The sequence below is a fragment of the Pollicipes pollicipes genome, unplaced genomic scaffold (assembly GCF_011947565.3).
Source record: "Pollicipes pollicipes isolate AB1234 unplaced genomic scaffold, Ppol_2.1 Scaffold_6686;HRSCAF=7923_pilon_pilon_pilon, whole genome shotgun sequence".
Taxonomy (NCBI): Eukaryota; Metazoa; Arthropoda; class Thecostraca; order Pollicipedomorpha; family Pollicipedidae; genus Pollicipes; species Pollicipes pollicipes.
The window spans coordinates 19467534-19487774 of NW_023596921.1; the positions used below are offsets into that span (position 1 = coordinate 19467534).

A 20241-nucleotide genomic window follows, 5' to 3' on the forward strand; every position below is an offset into this window, starting at 1 on the left:
ACCTCGCACACGGGGCGTCCACAGAGACGAGAGCGCGCCGCCGGCGCCGGGCGCGCCGGCGCCGGCGGCCTCTGGGCGGGCCGTCACCTGGAGAAGGAGGTCCACTCGTGCTCGTTGTCGTCCTGGTCCTCGTACGGGCGGACGGAGACGGCGCGGCGGCCGGCCGGCTCAGCGGCCCGCTCCGAGCCCAGGCCGGAGCTGTGGCACGAGTTGACGATCTCCTGCGAGCGGCGCAGCAGAGGGCCGGCCCGCGTGGAGCTGCGGGCGGCGGCAGCCGTGTTAGCACGCGGTGGGCACCGTCGCTCGCGCCGTTCTCATGCCGTGAAAATACAATGTGCGCCGAGACGATTGAGCGTATAGGCTAAAAGAAGACCAATGCTGCAAGACAGCTATTGTGGTATCGAAATAAATCATGAGAATGATCAGGCGATAAACTTAGGCCGTGTCTGGTAGGCTTTAGTGTTACAATAAAAAACCATAACAAGTAGTTCTGTCTTATACGCCTGTCTGCTGGTCATGCGACAAGCTGTACGGAACGATGACTGGTGAGCCAGGGTGTCGCCACGACTGACCACGTGGGACGTCACAGTGGAGTGTTGCTAGGAAGCGGTTTACATGGAGCCAGACCACGTGACCTGACTCACAGAGTACGGTGATGTACTTGATGAGTGGAATGAGAAGCTACAAGCTGATATGTTCTTGTTTGATTTCCCCACATGATTGGAAATGACTTCATTATTGACACGCATCTTGTTTTGATCAGGCTACAGTACTATTAACAAAGACCTTAAGGGCCAATAGCTATAGCGACCCACGTGCTAATATGAGTTGAATGAGATCAACGGTAACTCGCAAGTACTTGGAAATTATAACCTCCTGATGTGCAGACCAGCACGCACTCAGCGACTGGCGTGCGGTAAAAGAGGACCAGCCCCTCTACGACTGGGCAAAACACTCTGTGCACGCCAAGCTGACAGGCATGCTTATAATAAACACGAGTTAGCCAGTGACGACGAGACATTCAGGCCAGATAGCGTCATGACAGACCAAACGGCCGTGAGTCCACCGAGACAGCCATCCGGCCAGCGGGGACGCTGAGGTCAGCCAGGGAAGTCGCCTTGTGACGCCAGCTGGGCCGTGTGCTCCTGACTCGCTGACGGAGATCTTATAGTTCCTCGTTAACTCCGCGTGTGCGGTCGCGGGGCAGTGATGGTAATGACCCATCCGGCCGCGAGGAAGAAGGGCACGCCCTCATCAGACGTCATCGAAGGCAGTCATTGCCTGGGCTCTGCTGAGACGCCATCCTTCCCCGGCGGTGACGTTGACGCCCACGCCAGTCCTCCGCCCTGGAGCCCCTCCCCTCCCCCAGCTCTCGGCGTCGACGCCTCTGAGTCGGCGCGTCGCGTGGTCTTGCAATGGTCGACTGCAAATGCAGCACAGAACAGCACGGGGCGCATGAGTTAACTAGATACACAACGCCAAGGGCGCATCCAGTGCACGGACCTGCCGACCGACTGTGGCTGGTTAGGCTACCTCGCGGTTAGATTAAGTTTGGTTTGGCAACATTCGTAACGTACGTTCGGTGTTTCCCAGACCTATGAATGAAATCAAATTGAATGACTTAATTTCGACGCCTCAGCAATGGAGTAAATCTTCCCGACAGTCTGGCTGGATGCGCCTCTGACGTCACAACACAGCCTGCTTTGTGATTATGTCACCGGCGGCCGGGTAATGGAGCAGGGCCGAGTGGGCATCCGTCGCCGCGCCGAGCGCCCGCCGCCCCGGCGTCCGCTGGCCTGTGTTTGTGTCTGCTGACGCGTCGGCGGCATGTGGGGCCCATTCAGGCACGATCAGCGCAAACCGAGTGAATGCAGTGTCCATATTAATCAGCAGATGTCGGCTAATCTCCGGGATGAGAGGCACAGCCACGCGCTTGACTCCGCTCGAGTTCAAAGGAGAAGAGCCGCGTGTGCCGAACGCCGGTCGCCGGCGTGACTAATGCGCAAGGTTATGTCCCGGCTGGCTGTGAGTGAATGGCGGTCAGAAGGGCAACTGCCAGCGATGGTAGCGATTTTCTTCACTCTTGGGACGCGCAGGATCTGACAGCCGGGTTACAGTCTTACTGGAGAGACACCGAGCTTTGCATCATACGCTATGTCCTCAGTGATTTTATTCTGGTTGGCCGGAAATGACCATGATGGTGTGCCGGCCGCGATCTACGACGGCTGCTTGTGATGCTCGAACTGCAATGTCGTAGTTTGTATTTCGATTTAATGTGATTTGGTATGTTTAAGTGGAGACTCACTCAACTATCTACCATTACCAAAGATGCTGAGGTTCCCGCCTCCGTTTTGTCAGCACAATGGCTGACATCTATACCACTGTGCTCCCTGGCATGGAATCTAGCGCGATACAAACTAAACTCTTCGGAACAGGTGGCGCATCCAGGTAGGAGCAGGTGACACAAGGGGAAGATGTTCGACAACATGCTACATCTGCCTCCCTACCGCCCTCTCTCCCTCTCTTCCTCCCTCCCACGCCGTGCCTCACCTGTTGGACTCCTCGGCCAGGCTCTCCTTGTCCTTGCTGTCGTAGCCGGATGGCGGCGCCTCCTGGCCGGAGGAGGCCGCCCGCAGCCGCTGCAGCTCCGCCTCCCGTCGGCGCAGCTCACGGATCTCGCGTGCGATCCTCGTCTCAGGCGCCGTGACGGCCTCACCCGCTCGCCGCGGCCGCCAGCCCTCCTCCGGCCGGGCATCGTCGCCAGGCGCCGCGCCTCCGAACGCCTGAGACGGCAGCAGGCCACCGGGTGCCGACATCCTGGAGGAGCTGGAGGAGCGCGAGTCGCCGCCGCCGGAGGCCGCCGCGTCCGCCTGGATCCGCCGCTCCAGGAAGCGCTTGGTGCGCTCCTTGTTGGCGAGGATGGAGAGCGAGTCCATGCCTGGGGCGGAGGATCGAAGCCGCCGTCAGTGGAGCCGGAGCGGCTGCGGTGCGGCCGCAGCAGGCACTGCGGCGAGGGCCGATAGCGAGCCGGGAGCACCGTGTCAGGATGACACCCACCCGATAGCGGGACCGCGACAGCTCTTTACAAGTTGGCGATAGGCATGGGCGTAAGCACCGCCCGGGTCGGTGGGGTCAGAACGCCAGCAAGTTTTGATTCAGGATTGGACACTTTTTGTTTTGGACCATATCGAAAGGCACCCAAGCAACTGGGACCCCGGTGGCCGCTAATGCGGGGTTACGCCCCTGGCGATGCGGCATCACACACTTCTCCGTCCCTTCTCGGAGGTCACCGCCGCCTTTGCCGGGCTCGACTCAGGGCGACGCTTCAACGCCGTGATGATGTCTCGTGACCCTGGTGAGGTGCCCCGGCCGCCGCCCGACTGCTACCGATCTGTACTGCCACCGCGGGCGGCGCGCACACAGCAGAGCGTCTCAGACATGGCCAAAAGGGCGGCAGAGAAATGCAGCACGCTGACGAGGCGTCAACTTGCGCACATACTTTATGAGAAGCTTCGTTCCCACAGTGTCACGACACATGACCTGTGACTTTCCCCATGACCTGTGACCTACGTGGTCTGTCAGGTGCCACTTGCATCCGAGCTCCAAATAGGTTGGGAGTTCTATCACATAGTCAATCGGCGGCCACGTGAACCTCCATGCGAAATTGTTACATTTGTGGCGTTTGCCAGCGAACGACGCTCGCCCTCTTCGCCTTTACTTTCACAAACTTCTAGCTTTCTCCACTTGTGCGTATTGCACCACTTTAAACGTGCCTTCTGCGTTTTGTTTTAAGGCTTTGTATGCTTATTACATCCATCGATTTCATCAGTCACGCGGGAAAGAGAGTCAAAGCTGCAGATAACACCCTTGAGAGTAGTAAAAGTAGCCTTTAAGGTACAGAGGGCACAGGCCTTCGATCTCGTGCACGAAATATGTTTCCCGGTAGATAAAGCGCAGGTCAGCACCCAATATAATGATATCAATCAAACGCAGATGGTAAAATGCGGGAAAATATCTTCACAACAGCGATATGTATGTCTAGACCTCTCCTATCAAATCCGCATGGCTATCAGCTGATGCGTTCTCCCACAAGGACTCCCGCAATGCTCACGTGGGTCCTTCTCAGAGCTCATGAGATCACACTATCATATCTTTTGACAATTTGTGTGGAAGACAGATTATCATGGACTATGACTGCCACCGCGATTCGACCGACTGGAGTTTGATCACGGAGTAAATCATTGCCGCTGCGGACCCTCGCGGTCAGGATTGTTCTCTGTCCAATCAAACCAATACCTGTGGGTGTACTGGCCTGTTCGTTCGACACCCGTTTGAGAGCCCGTTGGAGATGCGCTAAACTGCAAAAAAACGCGTTCACAAAAACGTCCCACCAAGCGCACAGGTGCAAAAGAAGCTTCGATGCATGTGTCTATGCCTGCGAATGCATGTCCATTTTTGCAGGGATAGCCAGCACTCCTGCGGATCCGCCCGGGGCTGAGTGTCGTTCACCCAAGAACTGGTGGCGTTACGTCACGCCCCCGCTGCGCCTGACCCCTCACCTCGGCTTGATGCAACGGACGTCTGGCCTCCGGCGCCGCATCTAACGTCCGGGGCGTGGGAAAACAGCCGCGAGGTGGCAGGGCTGCTCGGCCCCGGATACGGTAGTGGGATCCGGGCCATGCAGCCAGCCCTCGCTCTGGAGAACCGCTACTCGGACCCAGGCTGGGACCATCCATGGTCGGACCTGGACCTGAACGAGCACTAGGTGGAGGTGTCAGTGTCAGTCGGACCGGTCATGGACACCTGCCGGTAGGACGGGGTCCGGATCACCATCAGTCAGATCGGGACCTGAGCCTAATTATCACCGTCTAAACCTAAACCAGCCAGACCTGGACCGGACTGTGCAGCCCGACCCGGGCCAAAGCCCAGGCCTGGATCGACCTGGAAGGACCTGGATCGACGTGCGATCTATCTGGATCGAAAAAGGAGCAGCCGAGAAAACCTGGTCGAGGCCTCAGCCAATCCGACCGATGCGGGAGCGATGTTGCCGCAACAGTGGCAAGCGAGCTCTGACCACTGTGCATCGATGAAACTCTGTGGACCAGTCATACCAGGAGCTCTGCCAGTCAGCCAAAGGCTGCCGCCTGCCGAATCCAAAGCCAGGTCCAGCCACAGCCAGACCAGGAGTGGAGGGACCTGACCAGACCATCCGGTGCCCAGCTACAGACCAGCGGGACAATACCAGCCGGTACCCAGCTACAGATCAGCAAGACAAGACCAGCCGGTACCCAGCTACAGTCCAGCGAGACCAGACCAGTCGGTACCCAGCCAGTACCCCAGGCCACAGTCCAGTGAGACAAGGCCATTCGGTACCCAGCCACAGTCCAGCGAGACCAGACCAGCCGGTACCCAGCCACAGTCCAGCGAGACAAGGTCAGTCGGTACCCAGCCACAGTCCAGCGAGACAAGACCAGCCGGTACCCAGCTACATTCCAGCGAGACAAGGTCAGTCGGTGACCCAGCCACAGTCCAGCGAGATCAAACCAGTCGGTACCCAGCTACAGTCCAGCGAGACAAGGTCAGTCGGTACCCAGCCACAGTCCAGCGATATCAAACCAGTCGGTACCCAGCTACAGTTCAGCGAGATCAAGCCAGTCGGTACCCAGCTACAGTCCAGCTAGACAAGACCAGCCGGTACCCAGTTACGAGCCGCGCCAGTGCGCACCGACTGGGAGGCCCAACGATTGACGGTCAGTAGCGTCACTCTGCCCCGCGCATGGCGTGACGCGGCTGTAACACTCCGCACCAGAAGTGTCACGATCGCGCCTCACCAAGGAGCGCTCTAGGTCAGAGCCCAGCGCGACACGGTGGCCAAGAGCGGCCGCTCAGCGTCCGGCAGATGCTCCGGCGGGGGCACGACAACTGAGTGGATGGAAGCTGTCTTCGAGTGCTCTCGGAAATGTTAGGAATCAAAGCTGAACGTAGCCAGCTGCCTGATGCAGCACGAGAGCTGGCTGAGACAGAAAGGCAAAAGTCGCCCTGGCTGATGCTGGAGATAGCCGCGACACAAGACCGATGCTGAACGACTCGATAACCCGAGCGCTCTGGGGCCTTTTTCTCCTAGAGGGTCTATAGCGCCCAGGCACTTGACCGGAGAGCGGTCGAGCGCCTCCACAACAGCGACCAGATCAACACGCCCCACCCGAGCTCTGTTCCGTGCACTGATAAACAGCAGCACTGGGTGGGACTGTGCCCCCGCACCTGCCGAGTACGACGCTCCACACTGCACTTCGACCACCGGCATTACTGAGCTGGCGGTCCCGGGTCCGGCAGACCAGTCACAGCAGCAAGCACATCGCGCAGCGACGCCCGCACAGCGCACAGCGGCGCTAGGCTCGGCCCGCTCCAGCGCGCCCCACCCTCTCGACGGCGGACGGCGCGCGACTGCCGCGCAGGGGCGCCGCCGGGCCTGGCACGACTGGACGGCGGCGGCTGGCGGCCGCAGAGGCGCACCGCACAGCAGGGACAGCGGCCGCTGGCGGCAGCAGCGGCGCACCGCACAGCAGGGACAGCGGCCGCTGGCGGCAGCAGCGGCGCACTGCACAGCAGAGACGGTGGCGGCTGGCGGCCGCAGCGGCGCACTGTACAGCAGGGACACCGGCGACTGGCGGCCGCAGCGGCCACTGTACAGCAGGGACGGCGGCGACTAGCGGCCGCAGCGGTGCATCCCACAGCAGGGACAGCGGCCGCTGGCGGAAGCAACGGCAGCACTGTACAGCAGGGACTGCGGCGGCTGGCAGCCGCAACGGTGGTCTGCACAGCAGGGACGGAGGCCACAGCAGGGATAAACATTTCAGTGGCCGGAGCGGGACAAAGGCCACGGCAAGGACAGTGACTGGAGCTGTGGCCTGAACAGCAGGGGCAGCTGCCCCAGCACGGACAGCGACTGTAGCGTCTGGAGCGGCGGGCTGATCAGCAGGGCGCAGCGAAGCCAGTCACGAGCGGCGGCGGAGACACAGAGCAGTTTCGCATGAAGCGAGCGATCTCAGAATCTGATTGGCTGCTCCAAATACCGATCGCCGGTGGACTTCCTAACCGGGCTTCCTTGCTGTACTGGTCTGATGAGCAGTATCTTTGTCTTTGAACGAAGAGAGAACATTAATGGCGAGGCATTTAAAGAAACATGTTCAAGGGTCGAACAGAAGGCTACAGAGGAAGCCTCAAGCACCCTTTTTAGAGACATGAAGGGCTAAGGCCCGTGCCTGCGAATGGGGCTGGGGCGACTTTTCGATCGTGCTGCACAGCTGCAGTGCAAGCTCCGTTCCCAGCCAGCCACCCCTCCGGCTGGCTGCGTCCGGCTGCAGCGCCAGCTCCGGTTCCAGCCAGCCACCCCTCCGGCTGCAGCGCCAGCTCCCGTTCCAGTCAGCCACCCCTCCGGCTGCAGCACCAGCTCCGTTCCCAGTCAGTCACCCCTCCGGCCGCAGCGCCAGCTCCAGTTCCAGACAGCCACCCCTCCGGCTACAGCGCCAGCTCCAGTCCGGGAGTAAACACGTCGCGGTCCACTTCGGCGGCTCATCAGTTATCTTGAATGGTGCGGTGCGCGGTGTTTACGAAGCCGCGGTCGGTTAACGACGCCGCCGGCGGCCTGCCGGCGCCGGTGAAGACGCCGACCGTCATCAGGGAGCTGATAGGGCCGCTGCCGGCTCAGATCTGCCGTCGGTTCATGTGACCGAGCGGCGACATGTCAATGACGTTGGTCATGCCGAGGCACGGTAGCGATTTATGACATGGGCCACTCAAGGGTTCCGTCTGTTTGATCACCTGCCAGCGTATGACCATGTCAGAACAAAGTCACCGCCAGGTACGCGGCCGTTTTGGAATGTACAAAACACACATTTCAGGGATTCAGCGTCGCTCACTGGATGTTCAGCTTCAAAAACGGTCGCCCATGCGGCTCAAAGATCTCCGTCGGTTCACCGTTTGGCGCAGCTCAACCCTCGCCCCATGTGGAAGGGGGGGAGGGTCGATGCGACCCCTCGTAGTTTTTTTTGAAGATACCTCTCCGGTGTATTGCGCAATCGCGCCTACATTTTCAGCAGCTTATGGGACATTCATTGCGTTTGTTTTGAAACCAAAAGCGTGCTCTAAGCCTTTCTGGTTTAGGAGCAGTGGCGGCCTTCGAGGAACACTGCACGGCGCTCCGCGGCCTGCGCAGGCCGTGTGGCCAAGCTGCCACGGGAGATCTCTACCATATATACCCTGTTTACATGGGCAGCTGTGATTCGAATTGAGCCGGGACCCGTCCTCGATCCGAACTATCCGGCCCATGTATACACTCACGCGCCGTTCCGCTGATTCGAATCGTGCGCCGGAGGAAATCCCTTCCCGTGAGAGGATCATCCGTTCAGGAAGGGATTTCGTCCGAATTATCGGCCGTCAGCTGTCTAAACAAAAAAAAAAGAAAAATGCCTGGCGCACGCAGTTCTGTTCATGGCCATTTCAGCTCCGTTTGGTGTTGCCGCTTTTCCACGGGTTTTTAGCTATTGCTCGAGACGGTCCAAGTCCAAGATGGTAAAGGAAAAGAGAAAGAAGGTGAAGTTGACACCATGCTGCTAAAACTACCCTTATTGTTGAGGGCCTTGAGTGGCTAGCAGCACAGAAATCCTCACGTAATTTAGCCTTGCTAGGCGCGTGATCTATGCAGACAGCAGGCGTCGGCGGTGCTTGGTGTTATCTTTCCGCCTAAAGGTTAGATTAATTTACATCTGGTGCAGGCTCCATGCTTCCAAAAGCCAAATGGAGGTAATATGGTCATTTTATATAGCTTTGACTTCTCACTTTAATTTTTGGATTGCTCAAAATTCTTGCAGAGAATGCCTCCAAGTTTCTTTCATTAAGTTAATACCTAAAGGCCCCAGGAGTGTTTTTGCAGATGTTCCTTAAATTAGGATGCTGGTTGCTTGTCAGTTAAATTTGTGTGAGAAAGGTAGCTTAAAAATTGCTGCATGATATGACAGATGAACAAATATAGATCATTGCAGTCAGCTCGGAATGTGAACTTTTTTAATGGTAGGACCGAAATTGCCCAATGACGGGGTCAGAACAGCAAGAAAGCAAATGTGAACACTGGATGAAAATAGTTGTCATCATTACTCTGCTAAATCCAAGTTTGTATGTTCCATGTGCAGGAAAACAGTGCATAAACTAACACCTAACGTGATGGCACATGCTGCATGGAGAACGCGTCTGTGTTGCATATCATCACCTGTTTTTGTACTGATGATTAAATATGTCACCTTGGTGCTTTTTTGTGATGGATGTCTGCAGGCCATGAGGTAGGTACTTGAACTGTTCAACAATTCTTGCAGGGAGTACCAATAGTTTCTTGCATTAAGTGAATACATAAATGCCCCAGGATTGATTTTGCAGACATTCCTCCTGTGACTTGAACATTTGGTTGACCACCTATTGGCAGGAGGGATGTGCTGGATATTGGTGACTGGCTTGTCAAGGAAATATGAAGCTACATCACACTGGTAGACCAAATGGCAAGGAAGCGGGGGCTGGAATATTTGTTTTTGATGCGATTAGGCTGTTTGTTGCTTGTCGGTTTAGTGTGTGTGAGATAGGTAACTCAATAATTCCTGCATGATGCAAAGGATCAACAAATATAGGCAATAGATCATTGCAGTCAGTGCAGAATGTGAACTATTTTTAATGATGGGGCCAAAATTGCCCAGTGATGGTTCCAAAATGTCAAGAAAGCAAATGTGAGCACTGGATGAAAACAGCTGTCATCAGTACTCTGTCAAATCCAGGTTTGCGCATTTCACGTGGAAGAAAACAGTGCATGAACTAAGTAAACCTAACATAATGCCACATGAGGTGCAGAGAACATCTGTGGTGCACATCATTACCTGTTTTTGTACTGGTGAGTAAATATGTTACCTTGGTGCTTTTTTGTGACATGTATCTTTGCAAACCATGAGGTGGATAATTGAGCTGTTGTTATAATTAATCATTTGTTATGAATTTTGAGCCCAGATTGCATTTGTCATGACAGCTCTGGGGCTGGTTCACATGTTATGATCTTTGGACTGTGCGAACACAGCTGTTTGTGCCACCTAGCCATCAGTCCATATCAGCCAATGCTGTTGACTGCAAGGATATCAAAACAGTATTTCAACCCTAGTATGTCAAGAAAGCAAATAGCTGCATTCTGACTTGCCAGTCCATGCCAAGTCTAAATGGCAATGCTGCCCTCAGGTACTGATGATGCATTGGATGGGGAAAGACAACACAGTTACACAATTTTTGCCACTAACTATGTAGCATCCATGAGTCATTTCTGTAGCTTAGCTCACTGTTGCAGGCTGCTCATAAATGCATTAGTGTGGGAGTAGGTAATGTGTTTCTTGGGCTGCGCAAAGTAGATGACATGATGCTGGGTGGCATACTGACATGAGTGTGGTAAGTTTGTGAGTGTCGTTGGCCAATACAAGAAAATACTGATTTCCTGCTAGCCAAAGTTTCCCGCTAGTAAAAATTTGCATATAACACTGTTTATGTGACAGATTTGGCAGTGCTGACTGCGCAACTCTTGTGTTTCAAGTGCTATGGCTTGTGCTGTAGCTATAAAGCCTATGAGTCCCGCACAGATCATTTTTCCAACGGAGTCCATCTTCCTTCTCGCCCTCAAAGCTGTCTCGCAATATATTCTCGTCCACGCAACGATTGTGGGACCCACGGTTTAGAGGTTATGTATGATGGTGCTACAGGAAGTCTCGCTATGGGGTTCTGACCGCGAGTACTGTCTGGAGCCCCAGTCGTTAGAGACGCATGGCCGTGGAGTTCACCAGCATGCCTTCCATGGAGCCATGTCCGTTGGACCGCAGGGGAGAAGTCCCACCATGGGGCTATGTCCGTGGGACCGCAGAGGAGCCCCGCCATGAAGCCCTGCCCGCGAGACAGCAGGGGCTCTGCACCAATATCTGCCGAACGTCGGCCTATCGGGAGTGACAGAGGAGCCCCGCCACGGAGCCCTGCCCGCGGGACAGCAGGGGCTCTGCACCAATATCTGCCGAACGTCGGCCTATCGGGAGTGGCAGAGGAGCCCCGCCACGGAGCCCTGCCCGCGGGACAGCAGGGGCTCTGCACCAATATCTGCCGGACGTCGGCCCATCGGGAGTGGCAGAGCGCGGTGGTCGTGACAGGAGCCAGACGCCCGTGACGGGCTCTCGCCGCGGCGCTGCGTCGACACGGGAGCCGGCGACCCTCCGCGGCCGTTTGTGTATTTGGCCCGGAGGCCGCGAATGTTGCGGCCAGCCGTGTCGGTTTCCTTCATGGCGTAAACAGACAAGGAAGTGCACGCGGATGTTATCAAAGCGTCCTTTTAATTTCTGCAGGGGCTTTGTCCGCACACCGAGCGGGGTGCATACAACTACATTTCCTCAGCTTATGACATGCATGCCAGTCTGAATGTTATTTTTGCAATTTTGAACTGTTGGATTTTCCGAATATTCGCACGAACCCTTTCAATGACCTGTGCATGAAAGGCTGCAATGAATCGCTAATGGTTTAGATTTCTCATATTAATGATACAAATTTGTTATAGAGAGACTGGCATGCGTGGTCATTTTGCACCCCCCCCCCCCCGCCAATTGTTATGAGATATTATCACAGATTGCGGATTAGACCAAGCCCCCTGATAGCGGTTGGTGTTGCACAGTGTGCACTGATATCCATAGCTATTTGGCGACTACATTTGCTATTTAAAACGTGACATGTTGTTTTTGCTATATCGCTACCCAAGAACAAGTAACCATGAGTGGTTCTCCCTCCATCCCGGCCACGCATTAAACTTAAGTCAATTCATTAACACCAGAAAACAAAAAATCAAGCCACAGCACTGCTCGTTAACATCTGGAAGCCAGCGTAAAGAAGCAGGCGAAAAGTTGTTTAACTCGACAAGATCAGTGCTGTACGATTGGCATGACAAATCGCAAAGAAGGCTTAAATAGCCAAAGTCAGCTAATGGCAGTATCACAAAAAGACAGTCAAAAACCACCAGCACTCATTCAGCGTAACTTACGGTTATCAAGCACAAAAGTCGGTGGGAAATCACTCGATGAATTTCGTGCTGACTCTGGAGCTGGATCTCCAGCTCAGCTAGATGGAGCTTGTTGCCGAATGTACTCCCGAATGGAGACCGATTAATTAGGGTGTCCGTATATAACCGCTCGTGTGCCAGTAGTAAATATGGAACATGAAGTAGTTTTATATGAAGCGATTTACAAACGCACCGAGTAAGAAAATGACAACGATCACAATACTTTACGATATGTAGGTTAGGTTAATATGTATTGATAAAATGTTTGCGGATGAAATTCTTTCCAGTAGTTTATAAGTGTTAGAACGACTGGCATTGTTCATTTGGCAATGACACGTACAGCCATGTGTCTTATAAGTGTTAGAACGACTGGCATTGTTCATTTGGCAATGACACGTACAGCCATGTGTCATGGACAACTCACTATCTTAACCGCAATGGCCGAGCCCTGGCACTGCCGAGCGTACGATCGCGCAGTATCTCCGTGGTTCGCATGACTCGCGCGCAGAATAAACACACTCAGCATGGGAGCAAAGCAGCTGCCTCTTTCGTGTGAGAGATACGAAACCACTGGGAAGTGAAAGCTCCCTGGTATGCTCCTAAAACATGCACTGAACTCGTCAATGACGAGTCACAGAACCTTCACCATGAAAGATGACAAAAGTATTTGTGACAGCGTCAAGTCCAGTAACAGGCTTCGTCGAATTTGGCGATGTCCTCGTCTTGATCACAATTTCATGCTCTCGCTAATGGTACGGTAACTGAGCAGTTCCATGCTGTGGTGAGAAGCAGCCAATTGTCCGTGCCATAATTTATTTTTTGCCTCACAAAACACATGAAACTCCTAATTCATCTAAACGCCTAGTTGATCGCCTCCAAATTGCCGGCAGGGTGGTGGCGGTAGTCACCATGGCAACAGTCAGTGTCCGGTGCATGTCCGCGCAAACCACCAAAATTCCACTGAATGTCTTCAGTGAAAGCACATTGTAGAGCAGTGCACACTGGTTTGCACACCTACGCCTAGTTTCACGCATTCTTTGCGTACGCTTTGTCTTCATTCGAACATCATGCGTGCTGCTGCCGTATAAGACGCATCTCCAACCCTGTCGAAGCTTTTCCCTTTGGTCACCAAGGATTATACGAGCCCCTAGACTGCGTCTCGATTATATAACAAAAGCAGAATCGTTAGAAGCGTCCTTAAGCTCAAGCGACCACTACCCTGATCACAGCGTTGCACGCAGAACAAAACCACAGACACTTGATCAAGCATGTAACGGCGCACCGTTACCAACGACACCAATACCACAGCAACAGCACAGCAGTACGGCCGAGAGAGAAAAACCAGTGAACACGCCATGAGCAAGCAAACAGCCTGTTATCTTTACAAATGGACTTTGAACGCGGCATTAGTGAGGGTTCTCAAAATATTTTTGAAGTTGTGAATGAAGTTGTGTCCGTTCCGTTCATTCCAAGACACGCTTGGTCTGTATGCACTGGATGCTGCGCCTCTGAGGGTCGGGCCTGGGAGAAAGTGGTTCGCTCTCACCCGTGTCGCTGCTGTTATTCAACTGTTCAGCGTGACATGGTCAAGGTTTTGTTTTGTTGCCCGAGACGCAAACAATGAAACTACTGCGGTGGCACCGGCCACTTGGGTAGCGGCGGCCAAGTGACCAAAAGGCAAAGAGATGACATGAAATTTCTCCATCCACGACCTTTTTGTTCAAAACAATTGCACCTCTTTTTTTCTGAAGCTTCTGCGTGGTCCAGTGCTTCTATCACTCAAAGGGAACATTTCAAAGGGCCAGTCAGGCCCTATGAAAGCGTGGAGACCATTAATTACAAAACCTGCGACGAAACCCACGCGTCCAAGAAAAGGAGACTCGTTGGAAGCGCCCTTAAGTGCAAGCAGTCACTGTCCTTTTTGTAGCACTGCACGCGGAACGAAACCGCAGACATTTGACCACACGCGTAACGGTTTATCGCTACCAACGACACCTGGTGGCAGCCATGTGAAATAGAGTTAAATAGGTGGCGTCGGGTGTACAGCGTTCAAGGAACACGTCTAATGGTACCAGGCAGGTAGGTAGGTGGCTTTGTGTCCTCAGTGCTAAGAGCGTTCTTTTTAGGCCTCGGCCATGGGCGTCAGTCAGAGCATTCTTGTAAATTTTATGTCACTATACAAATCCTAAAGCAGTTTTGGAAGGCCGCAGCTTAGTAAGCACCCTACTATACTGGCCTGGATGGCCCGAATGAGTACCCTACTCCGCGTAAGAGTGGCAGGTTGTTGAACTGAACGACTAGGGTGTTTGCAGCGGAAACATATTGCGTGTCGTGGACCTCCAGCGCCGTCATCACAATGAGAGCTGATTCGCCTGATTTGATACACAATGCTACGTTGCGCTGTTGCTCTCAATCACAGGGGTGTTGAATACAAAACCACCTGCTCCGGCAATTTATGCATCTCTACACAGGAGACGACCGCTGCAACATTGTAAGTTCAGCTAGAAACCGCTGCAGTATTGTCAAGCTAGGTCATCCCCTCTCCATAACGTATTTGTCATTCCGGCATCGCTGCAGACGGTCCAAATGCGTAACGGTGTCTCCTTCCCGTGTACCATGCAAAACATAAAGCATGCAGTCAATTTCAAAACAGTTGCTTTGCATCGCTGTCCATTTGGTGAGCGTCTTGCTACTAGAGTGGCCGTCTTACGTGCCGGGGCCTTGAACTGCAAGAGAGAATGATACTTCAAGAGGGGGCGCTGCACCAGGTTATCTCGGATCGGATTCTGGCAGCCCTCGGTGACAGATAACACGCCACTCCATTGGCGCGGACCCCCGCTGCTCAGCAGTGACAAGAGCGGCGACGATTGAAGGTCAGACCTCAGGTCAGTACAGTGGAGGGTTGCAATACAACGTCTGCATTATGAGGAGACTCGCAAGCCACGATGAGAGAGTTCGTTTTCGGAAAGACAACGAGAGAAGATTCTTTTAACATTCGAAGCACCTATGCATAAGGGTGAAATATATCGCCAGCACTCAGCTTGATTGACCTGGCCCTGTTATGCTAGCAGGCAGCGAAGGGTGCCGTCAACAGACCGGGTCACAGCCACGTCATTTTATGAGTTTTCGCAAATAAGTTTAATGGCGTTAAATTGAGGCCACACTACGCAATGTAGCCGACGGACGCATGACCGAGGTAAATGATGGTGGGAACACAACACCATCTGCCGGCAAATATTCTCAACCGCTCAGCGGCTGGGAAGCAATCGGTTATAACTTTTGCTATGGCAACCGGCGCTTATGGGAGTGCCAGCTGTTTTGTTGAGCAACGATTGAAAACTGGGTCATGCCGCGCACATCAGGCGATTGAAGACACCATGCGGACACGATTGGGTCATGTAGACTCATGATCAGAACCTTAATGATGCTACCCAGGCTCGGTACAACAGCAAGGGGGGGGGGGAGGACTGGACCGGCTGATGTCGGGGTTGTGACCCAACCCCAGATAACCAACCGTCAGACACCACAGACTCCCCCTCCCTTTCCGGCGGACCATCACCCATGTAACCTGATCTTCATACACCCCATAAAGTGGCAGCTTGGGCTACATACGCCATACTCTGACGCCCATCAACCTTGATGCCTGTTCCCGGGGGGGGGGGGGGGGAGGCATCACATGTCCACCCATCCCCTGCGCCACGGGGGTGCCTGAGCGCTGGCGCGGTGTACAGCTACAGACGTCACTAGCTCGCGCTGCCGGCCGGGACCCGCGTCGTCCCACCGTGTGGCGTGACAGCGGTCCACTGGCGTGCACGCGCGCGTACGCAGCCGACCCGAACACTGCCTCTAAAACCCGGGCGCCGCTCCTGAGGCCCCGGGGTGTGCCGCCTGGAGGTCGGGCCGCCGCCTGACCGGACTGCTGTCTTTTGGCGGCCGCTGGGATTTGATTAGCTTAAAACGTCGACGCTCTGCGCGTGGACGGAAACTTGAGCGGGCTCGTACGAATTTGGGCGGACGTTTCATTACTGGGAGAAAATTGTGTTAGCCAATCAGACGCGTAGTCACAATTTCCTTTAAAGAATGCCAACTTCTGACCAACCTATTGTGATTTGGATCGAATTGCTGCAGACTCGCTCAATGGCCAGTGTAAACGCCTTGGCTCAGCAGCGGCCGTGACTTACCGTCACCAGCAAAGCAAGGACAGAAGGCGCGGGAAAAACGCAGATCTTTTAAAGCCAGGACGGCTTTTGTTTGTGATGCATGAGACGCAGGCGGCTGTGGTGATAAAATCAGCACGTCACGACCCTCTGCAGGCGACGTGACAGCCACTGCGACCAACGAGAATACAAATGGCGGCTGGGATATCGCATATTTCACAACACGCATGCAGCTGATCAGCCACAGTCGGCTGCAGCTCATCTCAAGCTGTGACCATTTCCTACTCCAGGTTGATGACTGGACCGCTTTGAATTAGGTTGTTAGCCAGCTACACCCCGAGGTGGGAGCGTCTTGCGCTAGTTTCGCAGGCCCCTTGCCGCTGCGGCTGTCACCAAGGCCACACCCACCCAGCGTGGCAGCGCCAGACCCGTGCCCTGTCATGAGGTGAACAGGCCGCACCCGTCGACAGCTGATTCCTCGAGCGAATCGGACGGAAGCTGGTAGTCAGCTTCAGCTGGCTTCAGCTTCAGACGTCATGAGATGAACAGGCCACACTCGTCGACAGCTGACTACTCGAGCGAATCGGACGGAAGCTAGCAGTCAGCTTCAGCTGGCTTCAGCGTTAGCCCTAGGACAGTTGGTCCTCCTGCACTGTATGAACATGCGACGGCAGCTGGCAGCGGGGCAGGACTCTTGAAGACCAAAGGACTGTTGAGTGCGCGGCGTGGTGGATCGATCCTCCCTAACCTCTCTCCCGTGACACGGATTCTGATGCACAAGAAGCAACAATTCCCATACACGTGAACGAGCGAAACTGAGTGGGAAACTGAGCACCGAAACTGAGAATGTTAGTCATTGTTACGCGGCCCCTGCTGCTAACAGTGAGAACAGTCTCAAGCACAGCGTGCTGTCATGACATGAGCTGCAACCGGCGTTTCATCCCGCCCGTATTGCGCCACAGTTTGCCGTGAACCCCGCGCCACTGCGACCTCTGGATGGCACCGGCGACCTAGGTCGTGACCTTTCCGGCGCAGTGGCGGCCCGGCGCGAAACACTCGACGGAGAGAAACTGGAAACGGCGTCGTCTCGGTCTGGGGGCGGCGACCCGGCGCGCCGCGTTCGGGTGTGGTGGGTGCGGCAGGGTCGTTTCGACACTGGGTGAGGGTCACCAAGGTTCGCCTCCCCGACTGGTAAGATGTGGCGTGCCGGCAGCACAGCGCGCGGCGGTGGTGATAGACCAGACTCGAGCAGGCCACACCCGACCAGGCCACACCCGACCAGACCACACCCGACCAGACGCCGCAGCAGGGGCCACCCACACGCTGTCATAAAAATGTGTCAAAGATCATGTATCATGAGAATTCTCACATCCTAATAGCCGACGTCGGGTATTTTTAATATAACCGATGTTTGCTTTATGACTTCACTTTTCTGTCTTCCCTCACCAGCGCACTTGAACGGGGTGCGGTGGTTACAGCAGCGCCATTTCGACACCGGTACACCTCGACATCTCAGCTGAATAGGAAACTGTACCCCCGCCGTGGAGCACCGTAGCGAAGCGCACGAGCGCCCGCCTCGCAAGGCCACAGCCCTCGTCAGCGGCCCGACGGACCGTGCGGGGCCAGCACGCACCGGCGATGCTAGCCGACAGTGCACGGCTCAGCTAACTCACGTGCACGTCTCGCTGGTCGACAAAAAACACATAGCTGACACATGCCGCAACACTGTCATTCCGAGACTGTGGTTTCTGCCCTTGTGGACGTCATGCGAGCAGAGACCCTGACACGCGCGCGGAGCCCGTGGCGCCGGGACGGGTACTCACTCGTCAGAGACGCCGGCGGGGTGGTGTGGCGCCAGCGCGGCCCCCTGGCGGGCCGCCGCAGCACCACCTCCTCCAGCGAGCCGCGGCGGTGCGACCCCACCTCGCCGTCAGCGTCGTCGCCCCACTGGTCGCGCTCCAGCAGCTCAAACTGGCGCTCCACCTCCGACACCGAGATGACGACGGCCTCCGCTCCGCCGCCGCGCCGCCCGCTCGCCGACCACGCCTGCGTCGCCGACGGCGTCGCGTCGGCGGCATCGGCGGGCGTCGGCGTCGTCGGCCCGCCGACGCCGGGCGCGACGCCGGGCGCGTCTACGGCCACCACCGAGGGCGTAGTAGAGGCCGCCGGAGCGGGCGTGCGGCACCTGCAGCGCCACGCGGTCGGCGCTGTGCGGGGGCACAGTGCTGCGGCCGCCGGGCTCGGCCGTCACGATCAGCGACAGCGGCTGGCCCGGCGACGTCGGCCGGCCCCGGGCCGCCCGCTCGGCGGCGGGGGACGCGTCCTCCGGACAGATGTGGATCACCTGCGGACCGCCGACCGTCACCCGGCAGTCGGCAGCGGAGGTGCTGCCGTCGGCGGCGGGCAGTCCTGAGTCGACACGGGGAGAAGTGCGGCCGGCGGCGGACAGGCGGCAGTCGGTGATGGTGACGTCACACACGTCACTGGCGGCAGGGGACGTGCTGAAGTCGGCGGGGTTTGTTCTGTGGCCGATAGCGGCGGCGGCTTCTGGGGCCTTGGCAATAGTACGTATCGGCTCAATGTGCTCCACAACGGTGATCTCGGAAGAGTCCCTGACGCTCTCGTAACATGCCTTTGCGTCCGCTGTGTAGTCGTGTTCCGGGCGTTTCTGCGGATATGATCCACTCATCGGCTTGCTTTTTGCTTTTGACGAAAATCTTCCCAGTTTGACAGGCTTAGTATTGAGCTTTGTTCGCCCCGATGGTGTGAATGCTTCAGACAACGCTGATTGTTTTAAGGTTAGCGACGCAGGTGTTTTCGTGCGACCAGCGCCTTCGCTAGCACAGTCGACCTCTTCTACCGCAGTGATGTCGGAACAGGCGCCATTCTCTGTATGTTGCGTCACTGCAGTCCCTGAAGAATTTGTTGACTTTGATGTCACCACTCCCTTATTTACTTTTGGCGCCTTAGATGCAATGTTATGCGGTAAACTTAGATCAAGATCATCTAAACATTTATCTTTAGATTTCTTTGCGAGATATTTGTCTTCTTTTTTCTTCTCCTTCCGCTTGAACTCTTCGAAGGCCTTCACGATATCAAATTTAGAGGTGCCAAATCCTGGCAGTGACAGTGATCTGTCAGGCGGCTTCGGAGCCATGCGTTTCTTCCTCGCCGCAGCCTTCTCCACGGGAGCGCTGCTCTTCTTAGACTCCAGCTTCTTCTTGAAGCCGGTTTGCTGGCTCCTGGGAGGCCGGTGACCTGCCCTCGGCTGGGGCCATTGCCCCGCGGTTCCGGACAGTTCTGACCGGGCATCGGCGGTGGCGGCGGGATCACGCCAGGTGTCATCGGCACCCGCTCCACCGGCGCGGTCAGGTCCGGCAGGGGCGGCGGCGGCGGGATCAGGCCGGGGGTCACCGGCACCCGCTCCACTGGCGCGGTCAGGTCCGGCAGGGGCGGCGGCGGCGGGATCAGGCCGGGGGTCACCGACACCCGCTCCACTGGCGCGGTCAGGTCCGGCAGGGGGCTGGTGGCGGCGGGGATCAGGCCGGGGGTCACCGGCACCCGCTCCATCGGCGCGGTCAGGTCCGGGAGGGCGCTGCCGGTCAGGCTCGGAGGGCCGCCGAGAGTCGGGGCGTGGCACCCGCCGCCGGCTTCTGAGGCCTTGCCGATGTGGAGCGACTGGGCGATGGCCTTCCTTGCCATCTGAAAAGCGGGGCGTTGTCTTCCGGCTTGCCGAGCCTCCGGCCGGTGTTGCAGGAAGCTGGGGTTTTGTGTTGGGCGGCTGACGGACTCTAATGTCGGCGTGCTGTCTAGCCTGGCCTGCAGCGGGGCCAGGGACGAGCCTGCTGCGTCTGGAGCGCCATTCCACGCTTGCGTGGCGTCTGCCCGGACGTCAGGCCTGTTTGGTCTGACCTCGGTCTAGCAACGCTCGAGCTGCATCGACCATTCTCCGACTTCATCTAACTTCGTCCAACG

At 56.1% G+C, this 20241-nt stretch overlaps 1 protein-coding gene across 1 annotated transcript; it reads right to left on the reverse strand.

Moving 5' to 3' along the window:
- Positions 1 to 83: 83 nt before the first annotated feature.
- On the reverse strand, positions 84 to 19968 carry LOC119108009 (WAS/WASL-interacting protein family member 3). The gene is made up of 5 exons (XM_037231594.1): positions 19646 to 19968; positions 18403 to 18491; positions 2871 to 2938; positions 2551 to 2612; positions 84 to 198 (listed from the first exon to the last, which is right to left on the reverse strand). The coding sequence occupies exons 1-5, from the start codon at positions 19966 to 19968 to the stop codon at positions 84 to 86; spliced, it is 657 nt and encodes a 218-aa protein (XP_037087489.1).
- Between the last annotated feature and the right edge of the window lie 273 nt (positions 19969 to 20241).